General features: G+C 44.0%; 1 protein-coding gene across 1 annotated transcript in view; it reads left to right on the top strand.

Annotated features, from left to right (window-relative positions):
- myripb (myosin VIIA and Rab interacting protein b) overlaps positions 1-26,732 on the top strand; it is a 56,177-nt gene that overhangs the window by 14,108 nt on the left and 15,337 nt on the right. Inside the window, exons 2-9 of the mRNA XM_084184331.1 lie at positions 9,380-9,460; positions 9,900-9,997; positions 10,468-10,548; positions 10,661-10,828; positions 14,670-14,841; positions 15,139-15,797; positions 16,332-17,108; positions 26,315-26,506. Coding sequence (XP_084040457.1) covers positions 9,380-9,460; positions 9,900-9,997; positions 10,468-10,548; positions 10,661-10,828; positions 14,670-14,841; positions 15,139-15,797; positions 16,332-17,108; positions 26,315-26,506 — 2,228 coding nt within the window. The remainder of the gene's footprint in view (positions 1-9,379; positions 9,461-9,899; positions 9,998-10,467; positions 10,549-10,660; positions 10,829-14,669; positions 14,842-15,138; positions 15,798-16,331; positions 17,109-26,314; positions 26,507-26,732) is intronic.

The following is a 26,732-nucleotide window of genomic DNA, read 5'->3' as shown; positions in this document are numbered from 1 at the left end:
CCTGTCTGTCATCCCCTGTCTGTCTGCCTGGACGGTGAGGCGTCGGGAGGTGGACATGTTGTTGCTGTGATAGATGACAGACCGGGTCACCTGCAACAATGAGACTGTTACTCAGGAATTCAATAGTTCTCACATCCTCAGCAAAGCACACACATTCATCAGCACTGCATGCATGCATGTCCGCGCGTGTGTGAAGGAGAATGGGAGATATAGAAATAGCGAGAAGAAAAAGAGAGAGACGTGTGTGTGTGAGAGAGATTGAGATAAATAGAGAAAAGGAGATGGAAAGTGAGCGTGGAGACAGAAAATAAAGAAAGAAACAATCAGAGAAGCATTACTGTGCCCACGTAAAAGACCAGTAAACAGGATGTCACACGGCCTCCATCTTGTGATCATGTTTGTTTGCAGGGCATTATTGTCGTCCCCCCGCATGCTTCATTTCCTTCATTAGTAGAACCATGTAGGGTTTTTTGGTTTGTCCCCATAGGGGAACCCTTTTTGGTGCTAGGTTGAACCATTTGCAGAGGGTTCTACCTAGAACCCTCTTCATAGAACCCCCTGTAAATGGTTCTACCTAGAACTCTCTATGAATGGTTCTACCAAGAACCCTTTTATCTTTGAAGGGTTCTTCCTAGAACCTTCTATAAACAGTTCCACCAGCCTTATTAGCATTTAAAATTAAACTCTTTATGACAATACATTACGTATATCATAAGGCCCTTCTTTGAGAGTCATACCCTAACACAGTGTGTTAGGAAACTCCTGGTTTTCAGGCCACATCAGGTCTGCATTTCACATTATGCTGGCTTCCAAAGTTAAGTGAAATTCCTATTGCCAGAGTGAGGATATCCAACTATTTGAACTTTTCATCACCCACATCCTGCAGAATGACTGCCAGGGTGGGGAAGATTGATTAATTGGACTACCTAAACTAGGAAAACCATCTCAGTAACGGGTACAATATGTACTACTACTAACAGATTGGATTAGTTTATAAAAATGTATGTTATGTATCTTTATGTAGCATAAGATTAATCAACCAATCAATGTACATGCAAAAACACAGACATTGAAACAAACAATTCTGAAAATCAACCTGCAATAGAGCATGCTGGGAAATATTATAATGATGGGCGTCGTTTTGAGTGTTTTACTCCACAGAGAGTAAAAATGACACGATCACACTCAACTCTGGTTATTAACACGAACATGGGGGTTCTTTTACACCACTTTTAACTCCTAAGTCAACACTGCAAAATCAACACTAGGTAAAACTGGCCAATTTGTTGTAGAAACCTATCCCTCCTCAAAGAACCCTTTTGGAACCCTTTTTTCTAAGAGTGTAGGACTTGGTTATCTCGGCAGTGCCATCGTATATCCCTGTACTACTAAATACATGATTATAGGCTTTATTTGTGCTGGGTAATATACTGTATGTTGTTGTTGGCAGTCTCTCTCCTTTAAGTCAAATGTGCAGGCAGCCACACACACACACCACACGCACACACCAGTGGAGGCTGCTGAGGGGAGGATGGCTCATAATAATGGTTGGAACAGAGCAAATGGAATGGCATCAAACAAATGCAAACCATGTGTTTGATATATTTGCTACCATTCCACTGATTCCGCTCCAGCCATTACCACGAGCCCGTCCTCCCCAATTAAGGTGCCACCAACCTCCCGTGGCACACACAGATACAAACACACACATACACCCTGCATCTCGAGCAGAGGAGAGAGAGAGAGGTCTTGGAGTGGCATTTAATTAAGCTGACCTGAAGCGGTCGAGAAGCGGTCGGAAAGTGGACTTAAACCATGCGCTGTGGAGTTGTGGTGACACGATTCTCACTTATTATCGGAAGGATAAAAAAATCCATCAAATGGACAAACAAACTCCAGAGAGTAGTGGTGGGATGGTCGAAAGATGACAGGAAGAGGAGGAGGAACCGAAGAGGAAGAGGGAGGTAGGGAGGACAGTGATGTGGATACAGATGACATCGTTGGGAGTTCTTGTCTTGATCAAAGAAGAACTGAAAGACTGACCATTCCCACTGTCCACTCCCTCCAAGCCAGGAGGGGACTAAAACTGTTAAAACACAAGACAACCTGTCCTGTGCCTGACCAAGCAGAGTCCCACTAGAGGCAGACAGACAGACCAACACAAGCAAGTCTAGTACTGTCTGTTTGCCTAGCTCCAAATATCACTGCAATTTCAGCCTCACTGCACACAGGCACTCAGAGGATGTTTAGTGGCCTGCCGCGACTCCCAGTGCTCGGCTCCGAGTGCTTCGTGTCACGGCTACAGCCGTTATAGCCCCAGCCCCTACACACACACACACACGCACACAGTTCAGTCCTTCAGGGGCACAGGCTATGGCAGGATGATAACTTCAGCTGTGACACCAGTGTTATTCCCAGAGCTGTGGCTCTAAGCTGCTAATTGGAGGAAGTTGATTTGTCCCGTGAGAGGAAGTACAGAGTCGATGAAAGACCTCCTGGAGAAAACAGATGGCCCTATGGGATACATATCTGCCACCAAATGGCTCTCTGGTTTATGAAGAGACTACTCTACACCGGCAAACACACACACACACACACACACACACACACACACACATAAACACAAACACACACACACACCCTAAGCACAGAGGAGAGAAAGAGGCCCTGGAGTGGCATTTAATGAAGCTGACCTGAAGCGGTCAGGGAGCTGACTTAAACCATGTGCTGTAGTGGAGTTGTGGGGCCACGATTCTCACTTATTATCAGAAGGATAAAACAAGCCATCAAATGGACAAACAAACTCCAGAGAGTAGTGGTGGAATGGTAAAAAGATGACAGGAAGGGGAGGAGGAACCGGATAGGAAGAGGATGGTAGGGAGGACACAGATTAGTGATGCACGGGTCAGCTAACTGAGCATTGCATTCTCTCAAGATGCAGAAATAAATAAATCATATTTCTCCACTACTGTTCCCAAATTTTGCCTACATTTGGCGTATAATATTACTGCAGGAGTTATTATTAAGGCAATAGCCCTATTCGCGCTGGACTAGTATTACTAGAGAACGTTGGTTATGTATTTATTACCCCAGAATGTCCGTTATTCCAGAGGCACAATATATTTTTAATTATGCATTTGGCGATGTTCAATTCATTTGCACAAAACGTATAAACAAAAGCATTCACTGTGAAAGTCGATCCATGTAGGCCCTTCATATACAGTGCATTCGGAAAGGATTCAGACCCCTTGACTATTTCCACATTTTGTTACGTTATAGCCTTATTCTAAAATCGATTAAATTGTTTTTGTTTCACTCATCAATCTACACACAATACCCCATAATGACAAAGCAAAAGCAGATTTTTAGAAATGTTTGCACCTTTTTTTTTTAATGAAAAAACTGAAATATCACATTAACATAAGTATTCAGGCCCTTTACTCAGTACTTTGTTGAAGCACCTTTGGCAGCGATTACAGCCTCAAGTCTTCTTTGGTATGAAGCTACAAGCTTGGCACACCTGTATTTGGGGAGTTTCTCCCGTTCTTCGCTGCAGATCCTCTCAAGCTCTGACAGGTTGGATGGGGAGCGTCGCTGCACAGCTATTTTCAGGTCTCTCCAGAGATGTTCGATCGGGTTTTAGTCCGGGCTCTGGCTGGGCCACTCAAGGACATTCAGAGACTTGTCCTGAAGCCACTCCTGCGTTTTCTTGGCTGTGTGCTTAGGGTCGTTGTCCTGTTGGAAGGTGAACCTTGCCACAGTCTGAGGTCCTGAGCGCACTGAAGCAGGTTTTCATCAAGGATCTCTCTGTACTTTGCTCTGCTGATCTTTCCCTTGATCCTGACTAGTCTCCCAGTCCCTGCCGCTGAAAAACATCCCCACAGCATGATGCTGCCACCACCATGCTTCACCGTAGGGATGGTGCCAGGTTTCCTCCAGTCGTGATGCTTGGCCTTCAGGCCAAAGAGTTCGATCTTGGTTTCATCAGACCAGAGAATCTTGTTTCTCATGGTCTGAGAGTCCTTTAGGTGCCTTTTGCCAAACTCCAAGCGGGCTGTCATGTGCCTTTTACTGAGGAGTGGCTTCCGTCTGGCCACTCTACCATAAAGGCCTGATTGGTGGAGTGCTGCAGAAATGGTTTTCCTTCTGGAAGGTTTTCCCATCTCTACAGAGGAACTCTGGATCTCTGTCAGAGTGACCATCGGGTTCTTGGTCACCTTCCTGACCAAGGCCCTTCTCCCCCGATTGCTCAGTTTGGCCGGGCGGCCAGCTCTAGGAAGAGTCTTGGTGGTTCCAAACTTCTTCCATAAAGGGCGGCAGGTAGCTTAGTGGGTAAGAGCGTTGTGCCAGTAACCGAAAGGTCGCTGGTTCTAATCCCCGAGCCGACTAGGTGAAAAATCTGTCGATGTGCCCTTAAGCAAGGCACTTAACCCTAATTGCTCCTGTAAGTCGCTCTGGATAAGAGCGTCTGCTAAATGACTAAAATGTAAATGTAATAAAAAATGTTGGTACCCTTCCACAGATCTTTGCCTCGACACAATTCTGTCTCGGAGCTCTACGGACAATTTCTTCGACCTCATGGCTTGATTTTTGCTCTGACATGCACTGTCAACTGTGGGACCTTATATAGACAGGTGTGTGCCTTTCCAAATCATGTCCAATCAATTGAATTTACCACAGGTGGACTCCAATCAAGTTGTAGAAACATCTCAAGGATGATCAATGGAAACAGGATGCACCTAAGCTACATTTCGAGTCTAATAGCAAAGGGTCTGAATACTTATGTAAATAAGGTATTTCTGTTTTTTATTTTTAAGACATTTGCAAAGTTTTCTAAAAACCTGTTTCGCTTTGCCATTATGGGGTATTATGTGTAGATTGATGAGGGGAAAAAATCATTTAATCCATTTTAGAATAAGGCTGTAACGTAACAAAATGTGGAAAAAGGAAGGGTCTGAATACTTTCCGAATGCACTGTATAAATAGCACAATAATTATACACTCAATATTTAATGGCCCTAAACCCGTCCGCCCCGCGGATACAACCGCGCGGACTGCGGGTTATGAGTCAACCGTGCATCACTAATACAGATGACGTCATTGGGAGTTCTTGTCTTGATCAAAGAAGAACTGAAAGTCCATTCCCACTGACCACTCCCTCCAAGCCAGGAGGGGACTAAAACTGTTAAAACACAAGACAACCTGTCATGTACCTGACCAAGCAGAGTCCCACTACAGACAGACCAACACAAGCAAGTCTAGTACTGACTGTTTGCCTAGCTCCAAATGTCACTGCAGTTTCAGCTTCACTGCACACAAACAGGATTCCTAGTGACCTGCCGCGAATTCTGAGTGCTTTGTGTCACAACCCCAGCCCCCCACCCCCCCCCACCCCCCGACACACACACGCGCACACACACACACACACAGTTCAGTCCTTCAGGGGCACAGGCTATGGCAGGATGATAACTTCAGCTGTGACACCAGTGTTATTCCCAGAGCTGTGGCTCTAAGCTGCTAATCGGAGGAAGTTGATTTGTCCCGTAAGAGGAAGTACAGAGTCGATGAAAGACCTCCTGGAGAAAACAGATGGCCCTATGGGATACATACAGTGGGGAAAAAAAGTATTTAGTCAGCCACCAATTGTGCAAGTTCTCCCACTTAAAAAGATGAGAGAGGCCTGTAATTTCCATCATAGGTACACATGTCCAGGCCCGTCTGAAGTTTGCTAGAGTGCATTTGGATGATCCAGAAGAGGATTGGGAGAATGTCATATGGTCAGATGAAACCAAAATAGAACTTTTTGGTAAAAACTCAACTCGTCGTGTTTGGAGGACAAAGAATGCTGAGTTTCATCCAAAGAACACCATACCTACTGTGAAGCATGGGGGTGGAAACATCATGCTTTGGGGCTGTTTTTCGTCAAAGGGACCAGGACGACTGATCCGTGTAAAGGAAAGAATGAATGGGGCCATGTATCGTGAGATTTTGAGTGAAAACCTCCTTCATCAGCAAGGGCATTGAAGATGAAACGTGGCTGGGTCTTTCAGCATGACAATGATCCCAAACACACCGCCCGGGCAACGAAGGAGTGGCTTCGTAAGAAGCATTTCAAGGTCCTGGAGTGGCCTAGCCAGTCTCCAGATCTCAACCCCATAGAAAATCTTTGGAGGGAGTTGAAAGTCCGTGTTGCCCAGCGACAGCCCCAAAACATCACTGCTCTAGAGGAGATCTGCATGGAGGAATGGGCCAAAATACCAGCAACAGTGTGTGAAAACCTTGTGAAGACTTACAGAAAACGTTTGACCTGTGTCATTGCCAACAAAGGGTATATAACAAAGTATTGAGAAACTTTTGTTATTGACCAAATACTTATTTTCCACCATAATTTGCAAATAAATTCATTAAAAATCCTACAATGTGATTTTCTGGAGAGAAAAAAATCTCATTTTGTCTGTCATAGTTGACGTGTACCTATGATGAAAATTACAGGCCCCTCTCATCTTTTTAAGTGGGAGAACTTGCACAATTGGTGGCTGACTAAATACTTTTTTCCCCCACTGTATCTGCCACCAAATGGCCCTCTGCGCTAAAGCGGTGTGGTTTATGAAGAGACGACACTAGACAGGCAAACACACACATCTGAAAAAAATGGGTTCACGGATGTGTTAAAATGAATTGGAGCAGTGCCATAGGTTCTCTGCTCTCTGCTCCTGTCTCATATCATTGCTCTCCTCTGCTGATGAGGGTGAGGTGAGGCTCTCTCAGTGTGAGCCAAGTTTCCTCCCAGCACAACCGTAGCTGACCTCCAAGCTCTCCTCTGGTGGTCCTGTGTGGCATGGTTGGTAGAGCATGGCCCTTGCAATGTAAGGATCGTGGGTTCGATTCCCGAGCTGGGGCCACCCATATGATGATTAAATCAAATACAATTGTATTTGTCACATGTGCCAAATTCAACAGGTGTATACCTTACCGTGAAATGCTTACTTACAAGCCCTTAACCAACAATGCAGTTTTAAGAAAAATAAGAGTTAAGAAAAAATATTGACTAAATAAGCTAAAGTAAAATATAAAAGCACAACAATAAAATAACAATAACGAGGCTATATAAAGGGGGTCAATGTGTGGGGTTACAGGTTAGTCGAGGTAATTTAGGTAATATGTACATGTAGGTAGGGGTAAAGTGACTATGCATAGATAATAGATAATAAACAGCGAGTAGCAGCAGCGTTGTCGTGCCCTCTTCACGACTGTCTTGGTGTGTTTGGACAATGATAGTTTGTTGGTGATGTGGACACCAAGGAACTTGAAGCTCTCAACCTGCTCCACTACAGCCCCGTCGATGAGAATGGTGGCGTTCTCAGTCCTCCTTTTCCTGTAGTCCACAATCATCTCCTTTGTCTTGATCACGTTTAGGGAGAGGTTGTTGTCCTGGGAACACACTTCCAGCCTCCCAATAGGCTGTCTCATCGTTGTTGGGGATCAGGCCTACCACTGTTGTGTCGTCGGCAAACTTAATGATGGTGTTAGAGTCGTGCCTGGCCACGCGGTCATGGGTGAACAGGGAGTACAGGAGGGGACTAAGCACACACCTCTGAGAGGACCCCGTGTTGAGGATCAGCATGGCAAATGTGTTGTTGCCTACCCTTACCACCTGGGGGCGGCCCGTCAGGAAGTCCAGGATCCAGTTGCAGAGGGAGGTGTTTAGTCCCAGGGTCCTTAGCTTAGTGATGAGCCTTGAGGGCACTATGGTGTTGAACGCTGAGCTGTAGTCAATGAACAGCATTCTCACGTAGGTGTTCCTTTTGTCAAGGTGGGAAAGGGCAGTGTGGAGTGCAATAGAGATTGCGTCATCTGTGGATCTGTTGGGGCGGTATGCAAATTGGAGTGGGTCTAGGGTGTCTGGGATAATGGTGTTGATGTGAGTCATGACCAGCCTTTCAAAGCACTTCATGGCTACAGACGTGAGTGCTACGGGTCGGTAGACATTTAGGCAGGTTACGTTGGTGTTCTTGGCCACAGGGACTATGGTGGTCTGCTTGAAACATGTAGGTGTTACAGTGCGGATGTTGCCTGTAATCCATGGCTTTTGGTTGGGATATGTACGTACGGTCACTGTGGGGACAACGTCATCGATGCACTTATTGATGAAGCCGGTGACTGATGTGGTATACTCCTCAATGCCATCGGATGAGTCCCGGAACAAATTCCAGTCTGTGCTAGCAAAACAGTCCTGTAGCTTAGCATCTGCGTCATCTGACCACTTCCGTATTGAGCGAGACACTGGTACTTCCTGCTTTAGTTTTAGCTTGTAAGCAGTAATCAGGAGGATAGAATTATAGTCAGATTTGCCAAATGGAGGGCGAGGGAGAGCTTTGTACGCGTCTCTGTGTGTGGTAGTAAAGGTGGTCTAGAGTTTTTTTTCCTCAGGTTGCACACGTAACATGCTAGTAGAAATTAGGTAAATCGGATTTAAATTTCCCTGCATTAAAGTCCCTGGCCACTAGGAGCGCCGCATCTGGATGAGCATTTTCTTGTTTGCTTATGGCTTTATACAGCTCGTTGCGTGCGGTCTTAGTGCCAGCATCGGTTTGTGGTGGTAAATAGACAGCTACGAAAAATATAGATGAAAACTCTCTTGGTAAATAGTGTGGTCTACAGCTTATCATGAGATACTCTACCTCAGGCGAGCAAAACCTTGAGACTTCCTTAATATTAGATTTCGTGCACCAGCTGTTATTGACAAATAGACACAGACCGCCACTCCTTGTCTTACCGGAGGCAGCTGTTCTGTCTTGCCGATGCATAGAAAAACCAGCCAACTGTATATTATCCATGTCGTCGTTCAGCCACGACTCGGTGAAACATAAGATATTACAGTTTTTAATGATAGGGTAGTCTTGAACGGAGCTCATCCTGTTTATTCTCCAATGATTGCACGTTGGCCAATAGGACGGATGGTAGAGGCGGGTTACCCACTCACCGACAAATTCTCACAAGGCACCCGGACCTGCGTCCCCTTCTCTTCATGCGAATGACGGGGATTTGGGCCTGGTCGGGTATCTGGAGTAAATCCTTCGCGTCCGACTCGTTAAAGAAAAAATATTTGTCCAGTTCGAGGTGAGTAATCGCTGTTCTGATATCCAGAAGCTCTTTTCGGTCATAATAGACAGTGGCAGAATCATTATGTACAAAATAAGTTACAAATAATGCGAAAAAACACACAAAATAGCACAATTGGTTAGGAGCCCGTAAAATGGCAGCCATCTCCTCTGGCGCCATTGTACATGATATATGCATGCACTACTGTAATTCGCTTCGGAGAAAAGAGTCTCTATATGTTAGGTATGTTGTTATTGTGTCTCTGTGTCCCCCGCAGAAAGCAGTGTTCACGACGGAAGCAATGACAACGATGGCAGCGTGTGTGGCAGTGACTCCACCTTCTACAGGCAGAGTGAAGGTACACAACCCCATATAGGTGGCGTCCTGGTCAAAAGTAGTGCACTACATAAGGAATGGGGTGCCATTTGGCACACAACCATGGAAACCAACAAATTAAAAATGGTAATTTGTAGCAGGTATATCTGTTTCATCAGGCTAGCACATTACATATACCCACAGCATGACACAGCATTATAGTATGGGGGTGTAGAACTACACACTGCGTGGTCTTCTTGTTCCAGAGGTCTGAGTCCCTCCCAGTCGGCCACTTGTGAATCACAGCAGCACTCCACCACAGCACTGACATTAGTTCGCAAATAAACCACTTTGCTCTGCACTAGTAATGTTTTGTTTGTCTAATATATCTGTAATTAAATCTGCTATTTAGATAATGACTGCTCCTGAAAGGGCTGCAAGTAAACGTGTGTGTGTGTGTGTGTGTGTGTGTGTGTTCGCAGGACACAGCATGGCAGAGACCCTCACTGTTGCCCTGCGTGTTGCTGAGGAGGCCATAGAGGAAGCCATCGCCAAGGCAGAGGAGTTTACTGACAGCTTGGTGAGACAATAGTCCTGCTGTGTGTGTGTGTGTCTGTTTCATTCTTTCTTTCTTTCTTTCTTTCTTTCTTTCTTTCTTTCTTTCTTTCTTTCTTTCTTTCTTTCTTTCTTTCTTTCTTTCTTTCTTTCTTTCTTTCTTTCTTTCTTTCTTTCTTTCTTTCTTTCTTTCTTTCTTTCTTTCTTTCTTTCTTTCTTTCTTTCTTTCTTTCTTTCTTTCTTTCTTTCTTTCTTTCTTTCTTTCTTTCTTTCTTTCTTTCTTTCTTTCTTTCTTTCTTTCTCTCTCTCAGATTCAGATAAGCTTTATTAGCATGAATGACAAGGCCACTGTTGCTAAAGCGACATGAGATAATGACAACAATAACAGTTAAAAATAAGTCTCTCTGTCTCTCACCATGTCTCTTTTGATTTGGAGCTTTTGGGATAAGGGTTTTGCTGTAGTTCTGACCAGGCTTTGATGTCTCTGTGTTGCAGGAGAAGCAGAATGAGGCACGCTACCTGCAGGACCACAAAGAGGAACTTATAGAGGAACTTGCCACAACCATCGTACAAAAAGTAAGTTTGGAGTTTGGTGTGGAGTTTTTGGTCACATCTAACATTAAGCTCTCGCTCTCGCTCCTCTCCTCTCGTCTCGTTTCATCTCCTCTTCTCTCCTTCTCTCTCCCAGATCATCCAGAGGAGGAAGCGTTCAGAGATGCAGACAGAGTATGACTTTGTTTGGCCCCAGAGCCAGGGCCAGCCCCAGGACAGTGAGATGTCCTCCCCCAGCCTGCCCCCTCACAGCATCCTGGCCCAGGCCAACCGGGCCCACCTCAAGAGCTCCTATTCCCTCTGGGTCAGTCTGGTTAGGAAGCCCTCACTACACTACACTACCCTACAGTACGCTATACTTCACTACTCTACACTATACTACAATACCCTACGCTACCATGCACTAAGATAAGCTACACTACACTACGCTACCATGCAATACTCTACCATGCACTACGCTATGTTACACTATGTTACACTATGCTATGCTACGTTACACTACACTACACTGCACTGCACTGCAATACACTACACTACAGTACTGTACAGTAAAGGCGTCCGCATACTAGGTTCGGTTTGCTTCTAGGAAAACTCGGCTAGGCGTAGCAAACATCTATGCCTCGCATACTCCGTTAATTAAAAGACATTTGCTTGAAAAACAAATATTACTGCCAATATTACTGTTTGTCCCTCTTGAGACGCCATAGCCTTGGCAAAAGTATTCATCCCTCTTGGCGTTTTTCCTATTTTGTTGCATTACAACCTGTAACTTAAATGGATTTTTATTTGGATTTCATGTAATGGACATACACAAAATAGTCCAAATTGGTGAAGTGAAATGAAAAAAATAACTTGTTTCAAAACCCCCCCCCAAAAAAATAACGGAAATGTGTATTCATCCCCTTTGCTATGAAGCCCCTAAATAAGATCGGGTGAAACCAATTACCTTCAGAAGTCACATAATTTGTTAAATAAAGTCCACCTGTGTGCAATCTAAGTGTCACATGATCTGTCAGATGATCTCAGCGTATATACACCTGTTCTGAAAGGCCCCAGAGTCTGCAACACCACTAAGCAAGGGGCACCACCAAGCAAGCGGCACCATGAAGACCAAGGAGCTCTCCAAACAGGTCAGGGACAAAGTTGTGGAGAAGTACAGATCAGGGTTGAGTTATAAAAAAATATCAGAAACTTTGAACATCCCACTGAGCACCATTAAATCCATTATTAAGACATTTAAATAATATGGCACCACAACAAACCTGCCAAGAGAGGGGCGCCCACCAAAACCCACGGACCAGGCAAGGAGGGCATTAATCAGAGAGGCAACAAAGAGACCAAAGATAACCCTGAAGGACCTGCAAAGCTCCACAGCGGAGATTGGAGTGTCTGTCCATAGGACCACTTTAAAAAAGCCATTGCTTAAAGAAAAAAATAAGCAAACACTTTTGGTGTTCACCAAAAGGCATGTGGGAGACTCCCCAAACATATGGAAGAAGGTACTCTGGTCAGATGAGACTAAAATTGAGCTTTTTGGCCATCAAGGAAAACGCTATTTCTGGCACAAACCCAACACCTCTCATCACCCCGAGAACACCATCCCCACAGTGAAGCATGGTGGTGACAGCATCATGCTGTGGGGATGTTTTTCATCGGCAGGGACTGGGAAACTGGTCAGAATTGAAGGAATGATGGATGGCACTAAACACAGGGAAATTATTGAGGGAAACCTGTTTCAGTCTTCCAGAGATTTGAGACTGGGACGGAGGTTCACCTTCCAGCAGGGGAAACATTTAAATGTCTTGGAATGGCCTAGTCAAAGCTCAGACTTAAAGATTGCTGTACACCAGCGGAACCCATCCAACTTGAAGGAGCTGGAGCAGTTTTGCCTTGAAGAATGGGTAAAAATCCCAGTGGCTAGATGTGTCAAGCTTATAGAGACATACCCCAAGAGACATGTATGCACACATGACTAAGTCGCTTTGGATAAAAGCGTCTGCTAAATGGCATATTATTATTATATTAGACTTGCAGCTGTAATTGCTACAAAAGGTGGCTCTACAAAGTATTGACTTTGGGGGGGTGAACAGTTATGCACACTCAAGTTTTGTCTTATTTCTTGTTTGTTTCACAATAACAAATATTTTGCGTCTTCATAGTGAATACATATTTCTGTGGAAACATAACCAACCCTGTTACACAGACAATACAATAATATTTACATTTTTTGTTCCAATACTCATTTGCATGTTGTATAAATCAAATGATACAAACCCCCCAAAAATCAATTTTAATTCCAGGTTGTAAGGCAACAAAATAGGAAAAAGGCCATGGGGGTGAATACTTTCGCAAGCCACTGTACACTTCCTCAAAATAGTCAGAATTAATCTAAGATAAATCAAGAAATCTGTAATTAAATGTTTTTGCCGAGGTGGTCTTAGTCGTGCAATTTGACATCTAACTAAGATGTTTGGGGCAGTATTTGTCAAGTTATTTTTTTTGCATGAAAACTAGTTGTCTCTCGTTGAATGACAACATTTAATTGAAGAATCCCATCCATAGTTCCCACTCATACTAGGAGTAGTTCTGTTGACCAATCACCGACAAAGGGGCGTGTACTTCGGCTACTGAACTTCGACTTACCTCAAGAAGAAATGTTGTGTGCTCGAACATCCCCCCCAAAAAACTCCTGAACAATAAAACTAACAAAAACTGAACCACATTTTGTCATAATATGTGCATGAACTGTTTTGAGCGGGAACCATGCGACAGGCTTAAGCTCCACTATACTACACTACACTACCCTTTGTCCTGACCATTTGACCTGACCCAGGAAAAACTAAATATAGTCTGTAGGTAGGGCTTGGAGTTTTGGGGTATAACTAGGACCCAGAGTTTTTCCCTGGTCAGGGCATATGGGACAGGATCAATTATTTGCCCTATGTGATGAGATATGGGGACAGACGGGGTTGAGGTCTGGCGAAGACCAAATGTAATTACTTTAATGGTGCTGGCAGATTTTCCCATGAATGCTTCTCCACTGAGGGTTGTGTAACCAGTTTGTACCTGTGACTTATACAGTAGCTTTCCAGGTAAACCTCCACACACACACACACCTAGCAGTGTTTCACAGGGGTAGTCAGAGGGGACCTGGTCCCGTGTGTGTGAGGCAGGCACAGCAGTGGAATCATGGCTATGTTCCCAGCCCTTCTCCTGTCCCAGTCTGTCTGTTACACTCAACCATGATCAAAGTCCTGCAGAAATATACAGAGATTCTCCTCAACTCCCTGGCTCACAGAGGGATGAGTTCCCTTTATTAACGCTCTGCAAACACACACACACACATACATACAGGCACACACACGAACACAGGTGCGCACATACACATACAGTCACGCACACACTCTTATGAATGAGCTCAGAGTGAGTGTGTATGCGTGTCTGTAAGTAGAGATTTAGTAGTATTTGGTTGAGATTAGTTACTCATACACTGTTTTTGTTCATATTTGTATTTCTCTGATACCCAGATTGTAGTTCTCTGATATCCAGATTGTAGTTCTCTGAAACCCAGATTGTAGTTCTCTGATACCCAGATTGTAGTTCTCTGGTGCCCCCTGCAGACTCTATATATTAATCACATCCATTAGACTGGTTGTTCATACCAAATGGCACCCTATCACATTTACATTTTAGTCATTTAGCAGACGCTCTTATCCAGAGCGACTTACAGTTAGTGAGTGCATACATTTTCATACTGGCCCCCCGTGGGAAACTAGTTCAATTTCAGTTGGATCAGTGAATACCAGCACATGGTCTGTGGTATCTACATTGCCTCCCAAACAAACCAAGCTAATCTTTTGTACCTAAGCCTGAAATGTTTGGCTGGAACTGGAGCGTGGGAAAATTGCTCCCCAGAACGCAATTTTGCCACTGTGCCTGTTACATTTGAAGCTGCCCTTGGCTGGTAGGCCCAGAATGCATCATTCTGTGTAATTCTTTGTTACCGTTTCAGCGCTTGTAGTTTTTAAATTGTGTAGCCTATCATTTACGTGTGTGTGTGTGTGTGTGTGTGTGTGTGTGTGTGTGTGTGTGCGTGTGCGTGTGCGTGTGCGTGCGTGTGTGTGTGCGTGTGTGTGTGTGCACAGAGGTCGCGGTCTGCGTTCTCCCTGACCAGTGATGATTCTCCAGAGAAGACCACTGAGGCACTAGTGGGGGCAGGGGGAGGTGGAGGGGTACAAGACTACGCCTCTCTTAAGGACACTGCAAGGGCCTCCTCACTGCCCAGCTGGAAGAGTGTGGACCGCCTGGACAACTCCAGTAAGACACAGACTGAAACATAGATCCCTCATACAGTCACACACACACATTAGAGACGTCCATAGCGAAATCATCCGTATTGTCACACACAACACTCTACACTCAACCCAGAGAGATATGTCCATATTGTCACACATTACATGCAAAGACATGTCAGTACAGTCATGTCTGTCATTTGTACAGTCAAATATGTTACATGCAACAAGACAATTCCATACCGTTACATTCACAGGAAGAATGCTGTGTTTGTCACATACGTAAAGCTCTGGATATGTTTATCTGTGCTTGTATGTACAGGTGCGTCCTCGGTGCTGCAGAGCCCTGACGGTAACTGGATCGCTCTGCAGAGCTCTCAGCACTCCCGTCCCAGCCTACTGACCAAGAGAAAGTCGTTAGTGTTCAGCGTCCTGGAGAAAGAGTCTGGCGTAGTCTCGGCCTACGACGAGATGGGCTCCGAGTCCGACCAGGAGGACGACAAGGGGGGCTGGGGGGCCGCGCTGCGCCAGTTCCAACGGAAACTCTCAGACGAGACGTACTACACGGACTCCCAGCACGACCCTGAGTGGACGTACACCCCGGTCCACCTCCCGGTCACCTCGCCCTCCTCGGGCCAGTACACCAACACAGAGACCCTCAACTCTGACTCAGAGTCCTCCTCGGTACCCTCCACCCGCCCCCGCAAACCCCTCCAGAACTTAATGAAGAAGACAGGCCCTAACCCGGACCAGCATCTTCATCCCCAACAAGCTCAGTACCACCATCATCAGCATCAGCATCAACACCAGAACCTCCCTTCGTACTCGCTCCATCCGGAGGCGCTGGATGTGAACTTTAACCCCAAGGTGACAGGGGACAGCAGGCAAAGCAACCATGTCAGGAGGTCACGGAGACGCAGGAAGAGCAAGAGGGAGCTGGCGGGGAACCACACACAGCCCCTTTATTCACCATCTGCACAGGTGGGAGGACATCACTCAAAGCCTTGAGGAAGGTTTTACTTGCAATGACTGTGATATGTGGTTGTCTTATCTACCTTAGTTGAATGCACTGACTGTAAATCTCTCTGGCTGACAGTTTCTGCTAATTGACAAAAAAATAAAGATATGGAGCGTGTAGCAGCTACACCAATCTCTTCTAATTTCTCATTGACAGTAATAGATTGAGGTACAGAGATGTTTTAATCATCTTTACTCCACCTCATTCTAGTTGTTATAAATGTCTGAAAAAAGGTGTGAAGTCATTGGTCAACCCTCATAAGACGATTGTGAAACATTACTACACCACTAGGTGGCAGGAAAGGACAATGTTTTTTCATATTGAAAGAAATAAGCTTTAAGGTCTCTCCCTATTGCTCTCTCTTTCTGTCTCTTTCTGTCTCTTTCTGTCTCTCTCTCTCTCTCTCTCTCTCTCTCTCTCTCTCTCTCTCTCTCTCTCTCTCTCTCTCTCTCTCTCTCTCTCTCTCTCTCTCTCTCTCTCTCGATCTCCACCCGTAGGAGAACAGTTTCCTGCTGAACGCCCTGCTAAAAAGTGGCATGAGTGAGGAGATGCCAGCGCCTGATGTGGAGCCCATGCCCGAGAACTCCTCTCAGGTCATGACCCCCGAGCCCGAGAACCAGGACACTGTGGCCCCTAACTCTGCGGCCCCCAGCTCCGCTAACCGCATGGCCCCTGCCCCTGGCCCCCTGTCCCCCAGCAGCTCTGGGCCCGGCTCTGGAGACACACTGGAGCAGGAGCTCTACTCCAAACTGGGCCAGCTGGTTGGACGAGCCAACAGCAAGGAAGTAGTGAGCTCGTCCGAAGACGAGACAATCAAAAGTCCCCCCGGAAGGAGAGACAGAGACCGAGAAAGTGACAGACCGAAAGAGAAGCTGAGGCAGAATGAGAGAGAGCGAGATCGGCAGAGACAGAGTGAGAGACAGAGCAGTAAAAGTAGGGATAGGACAAAGAGAGAGACAATGGAGTCAGTGAACGGGCCGGAACTGAAAAAGAGAGAGAGACTAATGGAAAGTCCGACATTGAGAGAGGAGGAGAGAGAGAAGGAGAGGAGGTTGGAGAGAGGAGGGAAGAGTTTGGAAGTGAAAGTAGATGACAGGGAAAATAAGACAGTGGAGAAGAACAGGCAAAGTAAGAGACGACAGAGAAAAGAGGTGGACGGAGAGACCGCAAAAAAGGGGGAACAAGTGGAAGACAGAAAAGAAAAGGCAGGATCCACACCCTCCTCGCCTGCAATTACCCCATCTATCCAGGAGGGGGTGCTGTGTGGTGGACAGGTGAGCAGAGCGAGGCGGAACAGGAAGTCTTTATTTCATGTTTAGCTTTAGCCATAGAGTTGGAAAGAGGGCCAAATCTAGGGATATGGATACTTGGATAGAGATGCTTGGCCCAAAGCCTGTTTTAGCATGGAAAAGATAGGAGATGAGCTCTTTAGTACATCTCTATGGCTTTAGCCTACCATCCACAACCTGTCTGTCCTGTCTGTGTCCTCACCTAAACACGGCAGGGGGCTACCCTGAGTTATCTTTACTCTTATCTTAAACTCTCTGTTTCTTACTCCTTTATCTTGTTTCTCTCGGTCACTCCTTTATTTTCCCTCCCTTTCTTCTGTCTGTACCTTCTACTCATCCTTAACCTCTCCCTCTTCGCTCACCTCTTCTCTAATCCATATTTTTCTGTGACATCCATGTCCCACATCTGTCTTTCACCTGTTTCTCTCTATCTCTCCTTCCCCTTCTCCCTTTCTCCTGTGTCTTTCTGTCCGTCCACCTGTCCGTCCATGTGTGTCTGTCTGTCAGGAGGGACAGAATGGGATGGAACTACAGCAGAGGCTACAGTTGCTCTCCTCTCTCTTACAGCAGGTGAGATCTACTGTCTCTATAACACAGGCCCCAGTCAGGGACACACACACACATACCCTTGTATGCAACATGAGTCATGACTAACAGTCCCAACCTTAACATTCACATGATGCAACCCCAAAACAATCAAATTAATCAGATTTCTGTGATGGACAACTAACACACACTCAGGCATGCACACATGCATCTATCTGATGATTCACTTCTTACAATGCTTAGACACAAGTAAGGCATCATCAAGTGAAACATGGTAGTTTTGTCAGGGGCCATAACGGTATTAGTAACTCTCTCTCTATAATTTACTTCAGTTGTCTCGTGTCCTAAATAGCACCCTATGCCCTATATAGTGCACTACTTTTAACCAGTGCGTGTAGGGAATAGGTTACCATTTGGGACGTAGGTTTGCTCTTATCTAGAGGTAGTCTATTTTAGGGACTTCTGGACACGTTCATATACAGTGGGGGAAAAAAGTATTTAGTCAGCCACCAATTGTGCAAGTTCTCCCACTTAAAAAGATGAGAGAGGCCTGTAAGTTTCATCATAGGTACACGTCAACAATGACAGACAAATTGAGAAAAAATAATCCTGAAAATCACATTGTAGGATTTTTAATGAATTTATTTGCAAATTATGGTGGAAAATAAGTATTTGGTCACCTACAAACAAGCAAGATTTCTGGCTCTCACAGACCTGTAACTTCTTCTTTAAGAGGCTCCTCTGTCCTCCACTCGTTACCTGTATTAATGGCACCTGTTTGAACTTGTTATCAGTATAAAAGACACCTGTCCACAACCTCAAACAGTCACACTCCAAACTGCACTATGGCCAAGACCAAAGAGCTGTCAAAGGACACCAGAAACAAAATTGTAGACCTGCACCAGGCTGGGAAGACTGAATCTGCAATAGGTAAGCAGCTTGGTTTGAAGAAATCAACTGTAGGAGCAATTATTAGGAAATGGAAGACATACAAGACCACTGATAATCTCCCTCGATCTGGGGCTCCACGCAAGATCTCACCCCGTGGGGTCAAAATGATCACAAGAACGGTGAGCAAAAATCCCAGAACCACACAGGGGGACCTAGTGAATGACCTGCAGAGAGCTGGGACCAAAGTAACAAAGCCTACCATCAGTAACACACTACGCCGCCAGGGACTCAAATCCTGCAGTGCAAGACGTGTCCCCCTGCTTAAGCCAGTACATGTCCAGGCCCGTCTGAAGTTTGCTAGAGTGCATTTGGATGATCCAGAAGAGGATTGGGAGAATGTCATATGGTCAGATGAAACCAAAATAGAACTTTTTGGTAAAAACTCAACTCGTCGTGTTTGGAGGACAAAGAATGCTGAGTTGCATCCAAAGAACACCATACCTACTGTGAAGCATGGGGGTGGAAACATCATACTTTGGGGCTGTTTTTCTGCAAAGGGACCAGGACAACTGATCCGTGTAAAGGAAAGAATGAATGGGGCCATGTATCGTGAGATTTTGAGTGAAAACCTCCTTCCATCAGCAAGGGCATTGAAGATGAAACGTGGCTGGGTCTTTCAGCATGACAATGATCCCAAACACACCGCCCGGGCAACGAAGGAGTGGCTTCGTAAGAAGCATTTCAAGGTCCTGGAGTGGCCTAGCCAGTCTCCAGATCTCAACCCCATAGAAAATCTTTGGAGGGAGTTGAAAGTCCGTGTTGCCCAGCGACAGCCCCAAAACATCACTGCTCTAGAGGAGATCTGCATGGAGGAATGGGCCAAAATACCAGCAACAGTGTGTGAAAACCTTGTGAAGACTTACAGAAAACGTTTGACCTGTGTCATTGCCAACAAAGGGTATATAACAAAGTATTGAGAAACTTTTGTTATTGACCAAATACTTATTTTCCACCTTAATTTGCAAATAAATTCATTAAAAATCCTACAATGTGATTTTCTGGATTTTTTTTCCTCATTTTGTCTGTCATAGTTGACGTGTACCTATGATGAAAATTACAGGCCTCTCTCATCTTTTTAAGTGGGAGAACTTGCACAATTGGTGGCTGACTAAATACTTTTTTTCCCCACTGTATAAATGTTATTCAAAGCCACTAGGAATAGATGGAGTCATGAGTGAAAAGCTGATGGTGCTGTATTCAATTTAGATATATGAAGCCGATTGCATTAGCTTATACCCTTACGGAAAAACCACATGATTTCACATGTGGAAAAATCACATGATTTCATGTGAAATTGTGACATGTTTTGCACATATCAAATGTTATTTTACGTGATATTTCACATGTGAAATCATGTAGTTTCACGTGGATATTCTTCACATGAGATTTCACAGGTGATGCCCTGCGAATGTAAATTCGTCGTTAGGATGTCTCCGGAACATCACGCAGTCGCAGTGTTTAACTTACATATTTGACACACTTTGACATACAGTACCTTCAGAAAGTATTCACACCCCTTGACCTTTCCCACATTTTTGTTGTGTTAAAGCCTGAATTTAAAATGGATTCCATTGAGATTGTTGGTCACTGGCCCTCACACAATACCCCATCACGTCAAAGTGGAATTATGTTTTTAGAAATGTTTACAAATTAATTAAAAATGAAATGCTGAAATGTATTCAACCCCTTTGTTTTACAAGCCTAAATAAGTTCAGGAGTAAACATTTGCTTAACAACCCACATGGACTCTGTGTGCAATAATAGTGTTTAACATGATTTTGTAATGACTACTTCATCTCTGTACCCCACACATACAATTATCTGTAAGGTTCCTCAGTCGAGCATGAATTTCAAACACAGATTTAACCACAAAGACCAGGGATGTTTTCTAATGCCTCACAAAGAAGGGCACCTATTGGTAGATGGATAGTTTTTAAAGCAGATATTGAATATCCCTTTGAGTATTGTGACGTTATTATCAATACACCCAGTCACTACAAAGATACAGGCGTCCTTCCTAACTCAGTTGCTGGAGAGGAAGAAAACTGCTCAGGGATTTCACCATGAGGCCAATGGTGTCTTTAAAACAGTTAGTGTAATGGCTGTGATAGGAGAAAACTGAGGATGGATCAATAACATTGTAGTTACTCCATAATACGAACCCAATTGACAGAGTGAAAAGAAGGAAGCCTGTACAGAATAAAATGTTCCAAAACATGCATCTTGTTTGCAACATGTAATACAGCAAAAAATGTGGCAAAGCAATTTAACTTTTTGTTCTGATTTGGGGCAAATCCAATAAAATGTTTTCAAGCATAGTGGTGGCTGCATTATGTTATGGGTATGCTTGTAATCTTTATGGATTGGGAAGTTTTTCAGGATAAAAAATAAACGGAATGGAGCCAAGCACAGTCAAAATCCTAGGATAACCTGGTTCAGTCTGCTTTCCACCAGACACTGGGAGATGAATAACCTAAAACACAAGGCCAAATCTACACTGGAGTTGCTTACCAAGAAGACAGTGAATGTTCCTGAGTGGCCGGGTTACAATTTTGACTTAAATATGCTTGAAAATCAATGGCAAGACCAAAAACAATGGTTGTCTAGCAATGATCAATAACCAATTTGACAGAGCCTGAAGAATTTTGAAAATAACATTTTTTATTTTTTTATTTTTTTGATTTCACCTTTATGTCTCCTGAGTGGCGCAGTGGTCTAAGGCACTGCATCGCAGTGCTAACTGTGCCACTAGAGATCCTGGTTCGAATCCAGGCTCTGTCGCAGCCGGCCGCGACCGGGAGACTCATGGGCGGCGCACAATTGGCCCAGCGTCGTCCAGGGTAGGGGAGGGAATGGCCAGCAGGGATGTAGCTCAGTTGATAGAGCATGGCGTTTGCAACGCCAGGGTTGTGGGTTCGATTCCCACGGGGGGCCAGTATAAAAAATATATATGTATTCACTAACTGTAAGTCGCTCTGGATAAGAGCGTCTGCTAAATGACTAAAATGTAAAATGTAATTTAACCAGGTAAGCCAGTTGAGAACAAGTTCTGGCCAAGATAAAGCAAAGCAGTGCGGAAAAAACAACAACAACACAGAGTTACATATGGAATAAACAAAACGTACAGTCAATAACACAATAGAAAATCTATATAAAGTGTGTGCAAATGTAGTAAGTTATGGAGGTAAGGCAATAAATAGGCCATAGTGCAAAATAATTATAATTTAGTATTAACACTGGAGTGATAGATGTGCAGAAGAGTATGTGCAAATAGAGATACTGGGGTGAAAATGAGCAAAATAAATAACAATGTAAATAACAATATGGGGATGCGGTAGTTGGGTGGGCTAATTACAGATGGGCTGTGTACAGGTGCAGTGATCGGTAAGCTGCTCTGACAACTGATGCTTAAAGATAGTGAGGGAGATAAGTGTCTCCAGCTTCAGAGATTTTTGCAGTTCGTTCCAGTCATTGGCAGCAGAGAACTGGAAGGAATGGCGGCCAAAGGAGGTGTTGGCTTTGGGGATGACCAGTGAGATATACCTGCTGGAAAGCAGACTACGGGTGGGTGTTGCTATGGTGACCAATGAGCTAAGATAAGGCGGGGATTTGCCTAGAAGGGATTTATAGATTACCTGGAGCCAGTGGGTTTGGTGACGAATATGTAGTGAGGGCCAGCCAACGAAAGCGTACAGGTCATCACGTAGTCCCGTGTAGCTCAGTTGGTAGAGCATGGCGCTTGCAACGCCAGGGTTGTGGGTTTGATTCCCACGGGGGACCAGTATGAAAATGTATGCACTCACTAACTGTAAGTCGCTCTGGATAAGAGCGTCTGCTAAATGACTAAAGTGTAAAAATATGTCACAATGGTGGGTAGTATATGGGGCTTTGGTGACAAAACGGATGGCACTGTGATATACTACGTCCAATTTGCTGAGTAGAGTGTTGGAGGCTATTTTGTAAATGACATCGCCGAAGTCAAGGATCGGTAGGATAGTCAGTTTAACGAGGGAATGCTTAGCAGCATGATTGAAGGAGGCTTTGTTGCGAAATAGGAAGCCGATTCTAGATTTAACTTTGGATTGGAAATGCTTAATGTGAGTCTGGAAGGAGAGTTTACAGTCTAACCAGACACCTAGGTATTTGTAGTTGTCCACATATTCTAAGTCGGGGGGGGGGCAAGCTGTTGCGGAGGGTGCAGAGCTGTTGGCCGGGGTAGCCAGGTGGAAAGCATGGCCAGCCGTAGCAAAATGCTGGTTGAATTTTTTATCGGTAGTGACAGTGTTTCCTAGCCTCAGTGCAGTGGGCAACTGGGAGGAGGTGCTCTTATTCTCCATGGTCTTTATATTGTCCCAAAACTTTCTGGAGTTAGTGCTACAGGATGCACATTTCTGTTTGAAAAAGTTAGCCTTTGCTTTCCTAACTGATTGTGTATATTGGTTCCTGACTTCCCTGAAAAGTTGCATATCGCGGGGGCTGTTCGATGCTAATGCCGTACGCCACAGGATGTTTTTGTGCTGGTCAAGGGCAAATGAGCAAATGTTGCACAATCCAGGTGTGGAAAGCACTTATATACTTACCCAGAAATGATTTGTTTAACACTTTTTTGGTTTCTACATGATTCTATATGTGTTATTTCATAGTTTTGATGTCTTCACTATTATTCTACAATGTTGAAAATAGTAAAAATAAAGAAAAACCCTGGAATAAGTAGGTGTGTCCAAACCTTTGACTGGTACTGTATGTAAATTAGATATGTATTGTATTTCATTTTAAATACATTTGCAAACAATTCTCAAAACATGTTTTCCCTTTGTCATAATGGGGTGTTGTGTGTAGATGGGTGAAATAAATGTAATCCATTTTGAATTCAGGCTGTAACACAACAAACTGTGGAATAAGTCAAGAGGTATTAATACTTTCTGAAGGCACTGTACATGATTATATTGTGTATGTTTATTTATACAGTAATTATTATTAAATATGACCTCACCTGGGATTTGAACTCACAACCTCTTGGTTGACAGCATTCCGATCTTCCTGCTACACCGCCATGTCTGTGTCAATAAATGATTTCACTTGGATTCCTACACTTTGGACTTCAAAGTAAATCTCAGCTTTGTTGAAAATTCACTCAAGAAAAACGTTTATATTTTTCATAGTGATTCAGGAGTAACATTAAAACTGAATAATATGCCCCACAACTATACAGAAAACCCTCAAGTTGCTGAAATAAGTAAATGAAATAATTGATGAGAGAATAGTCAGATGAACTGATAACTGAAATAGCAGTGCAGATGGCGTGCAGAGATGTATTATAGTTAATTAATCTGTATGGGACTTCTGAGAATGCTACAGACTTTGTGGCGCAGCAGAAAGATCAGTGTACTCCAGATCCAGATGTTGTGAGTTCAAATCCCAGGTGGGGTCATTTTGAAAAATCAGTACTAAGTGATCAGGTCAAATGTAATCATATTGATTAAAGATGTTTACACTATCTTAGCTGAACAGTGTGCCACTTACCTTAAAACGCCCATATCATTTCATTACATCCCTTTCAAAAGAACCACATGTGAAATGTGCAGTTTCACATGTTAAGCTGAAGTATTCACACGTGAAAACAAAAGAGACATGTGAGGTCAGTTGTTCACATGTGAAAGCATATGTTCACATAAATTAAATTTGGAGTTCACATGTTAAAACCACCTTTTCACATGTGAGGAGAAGTGCGGACTGTAACACAACAAAAACATTCACATGTAAAAATCGAATTTGCAGTTTTACATGTGAAAACTTTGAAATGTTGTCATGTGTAATTTCATGGTATCACAGTTTAACATTTTGCATCCCCATGTTGTCACATTTATTTCACATGAGATCATGTTATCACAAATGCTCAAAGATTTTCACATGTAGTTTCATGTGATCACATGCTGCTTTTACATGTTATTACATGTTATCATATTAACTTCACATAAGGTAATGTGAAATTCATGTGTTTTTTCTGTGTAGTCGTTTTCTTTAGTGCTTTTCCTTTTAATTCCTATTTCAATAAATGTTTTACATTTGTAAAGGCAGATGCTGGTGTATGACCACAGCAAAGGTGTGAAACAGCATAAAAATGGATGGATTTATTAATTATAGTATATACCATGGTGTATGTCACACACCCACACACTGTTAAGGGTACATTTTTAGTTGTGCCGGTGCTACTAAAATCCTTCTCTTGGATGGCTTACCTGTGTAAAGTCATGTCCCTTTTTATTCCAAATAAATAAAACAAATGACCGCAACAACAACGTTTTCAATTCATGGTGCTCTTGTTTATATTTTTAAAAAGCTGACGTATTTATTTTAAGAAATAAGAGCATCATGAATTGAAAACTTTGCTGTTGCTGTCATTTGTGGGAGATGCTGTGACCATTCGTCTTTTGGAATAACCAGGACACTTTAAAGTATATTTGCACAGCTCTCGGTTCCCATTAGACTTGCTCTCAATCAATTAATAATACATGGGCTAATGTCTAGACAGCTCTCCACTTGTTTGACAAAAGTATAGATCTGCAACATGTTCATATCACTCATGCACACACTGCATGGTATCTCAGGAATACAAGTCTTTTTAAAGTTGGATACACTTTCTAAAGCGCTTTCTAAACACAAATGTCGCAGTAGGAAATGGAGCCGTGTGTTGGAGCCATGTGATAATGATGTATCTTTGTAATGGAGGTGACGGCCAAAACTCTCACTCCAGCTCCCATTACCCATCTACGTACTCAGTTGGTACCTGAAATCTTTCTCTCTCACTCTTTGCTCTCTAAGTCACAGCTGAGTGTTCAAAAGGAGCCGCCTCTCATCTCGTCTCATCTCCCGCTCGAGTGCCACCCACTAACACCCCCTAATACCCACACTGTACACACTTCCTTTCAAAGCCCACGTACGTCGCTAGCTAGCTAACGCATATTAAAGAGAGAGAGAGAGAGTTGGATCAATGCACTCGTTAGTCCCACAGATCAAAGCTTCAAGCCAAGGATGATCTCATTATTGAAGCGATCATCGATCTCTCTCCTTCTCCCTCTTCCCTCTCACCTTTTCATCCATTCAGATGTACTTGTTTGTACTTTACAGTAGGAGTGTGTTTTGTTACAGACTTGTAGGTTCGAGACTACACTTTCACTTACCGTATTTTCGTACATTTTTTACTTTTTTAGTAGAGGAAAACGTGAATACAGTAATTGTAACTCTGTTAGGTCCCCTGTCACCCTTCTATGACCTCTATAACTTAAATGTATAAAATACTAGAATCTACTAATAGACAAGGTCAACAGCTCCCTTCCTCTTCCACATGAAGCCTCACACTCTTCTTCCTCCACCTGATTGCTCCTTGCAGGTCGAGCGTGAGTCATGACGATGTGTGTGTCTTCACACTGGCACTGATTGGAGGTGTAAAAGCTCTGTGTCATTGAGGCCAATGCTGTGAACATCTCGCTTGGACCCTGTCACGACTCTCCTTTCGACTGTTCCATATTTGTTTGTACTCACTAATGATAGTCATGTTCGTGCCTGTGTGTGTCTGACTCGTATCTCTGTGTGTGTTGTGTGTCTGTTTCTATGTGGCATGTCTCTGTGTGTGTATGTGGTGTGTGTTTGTGTGTGTGTCTTGATGTGTGTGTGCACATGTGTGTGTTGTGCAGAAGTGCTCGGCCACGTCGCTGTGCAGTATCACCACAGAGGTCCTGAAGGTGCTCAACGCCACAGAGGAGCTGATTGGTGAGGCGGGGGGCGATAGCGTCACCCCCTCTGAGTGCATGAGTGCGTCTGAGTCCTTCTCCAGCAGCTTAGAGACCAGGAAGCTGGACCAGAAACTCACCAAGATGGAGGAAAACGTAAGACCCACAGCCTACATACATCTGCATGTTGGTGGTCACTATCTGGCCATGCTAGAAAGGATCAAAGTGCAGCGCTTTCTAAACCCTAAATAGCGTATGTGTACTTGCTCATCTGAAGTCAATATCAGAGCCACTTTTGTCCCTCTTAGCATGACCATATAGTGACTACCACCTGTAGAGACTAAACAAGAAAGGCCCAAGGATAGAGCCCTGTGGGACCCCA

Source organism: Coregonus lavaretus, assembly GCF_964263955.1.
Source record: "Coregonus lavaretus genome assembly, chromosome: 2".
Lineage (NCBI taxonomy): Eukaryota > Metazoa > Chordata > Actinopteri > Salmoniformes > Salmonidae > Coregonus > Coregonus lavaretus.
Note: the sequence above shows the minus strand (reverse complement) of the source record. Positions and strands in the feature narration are given on the sequence as shown.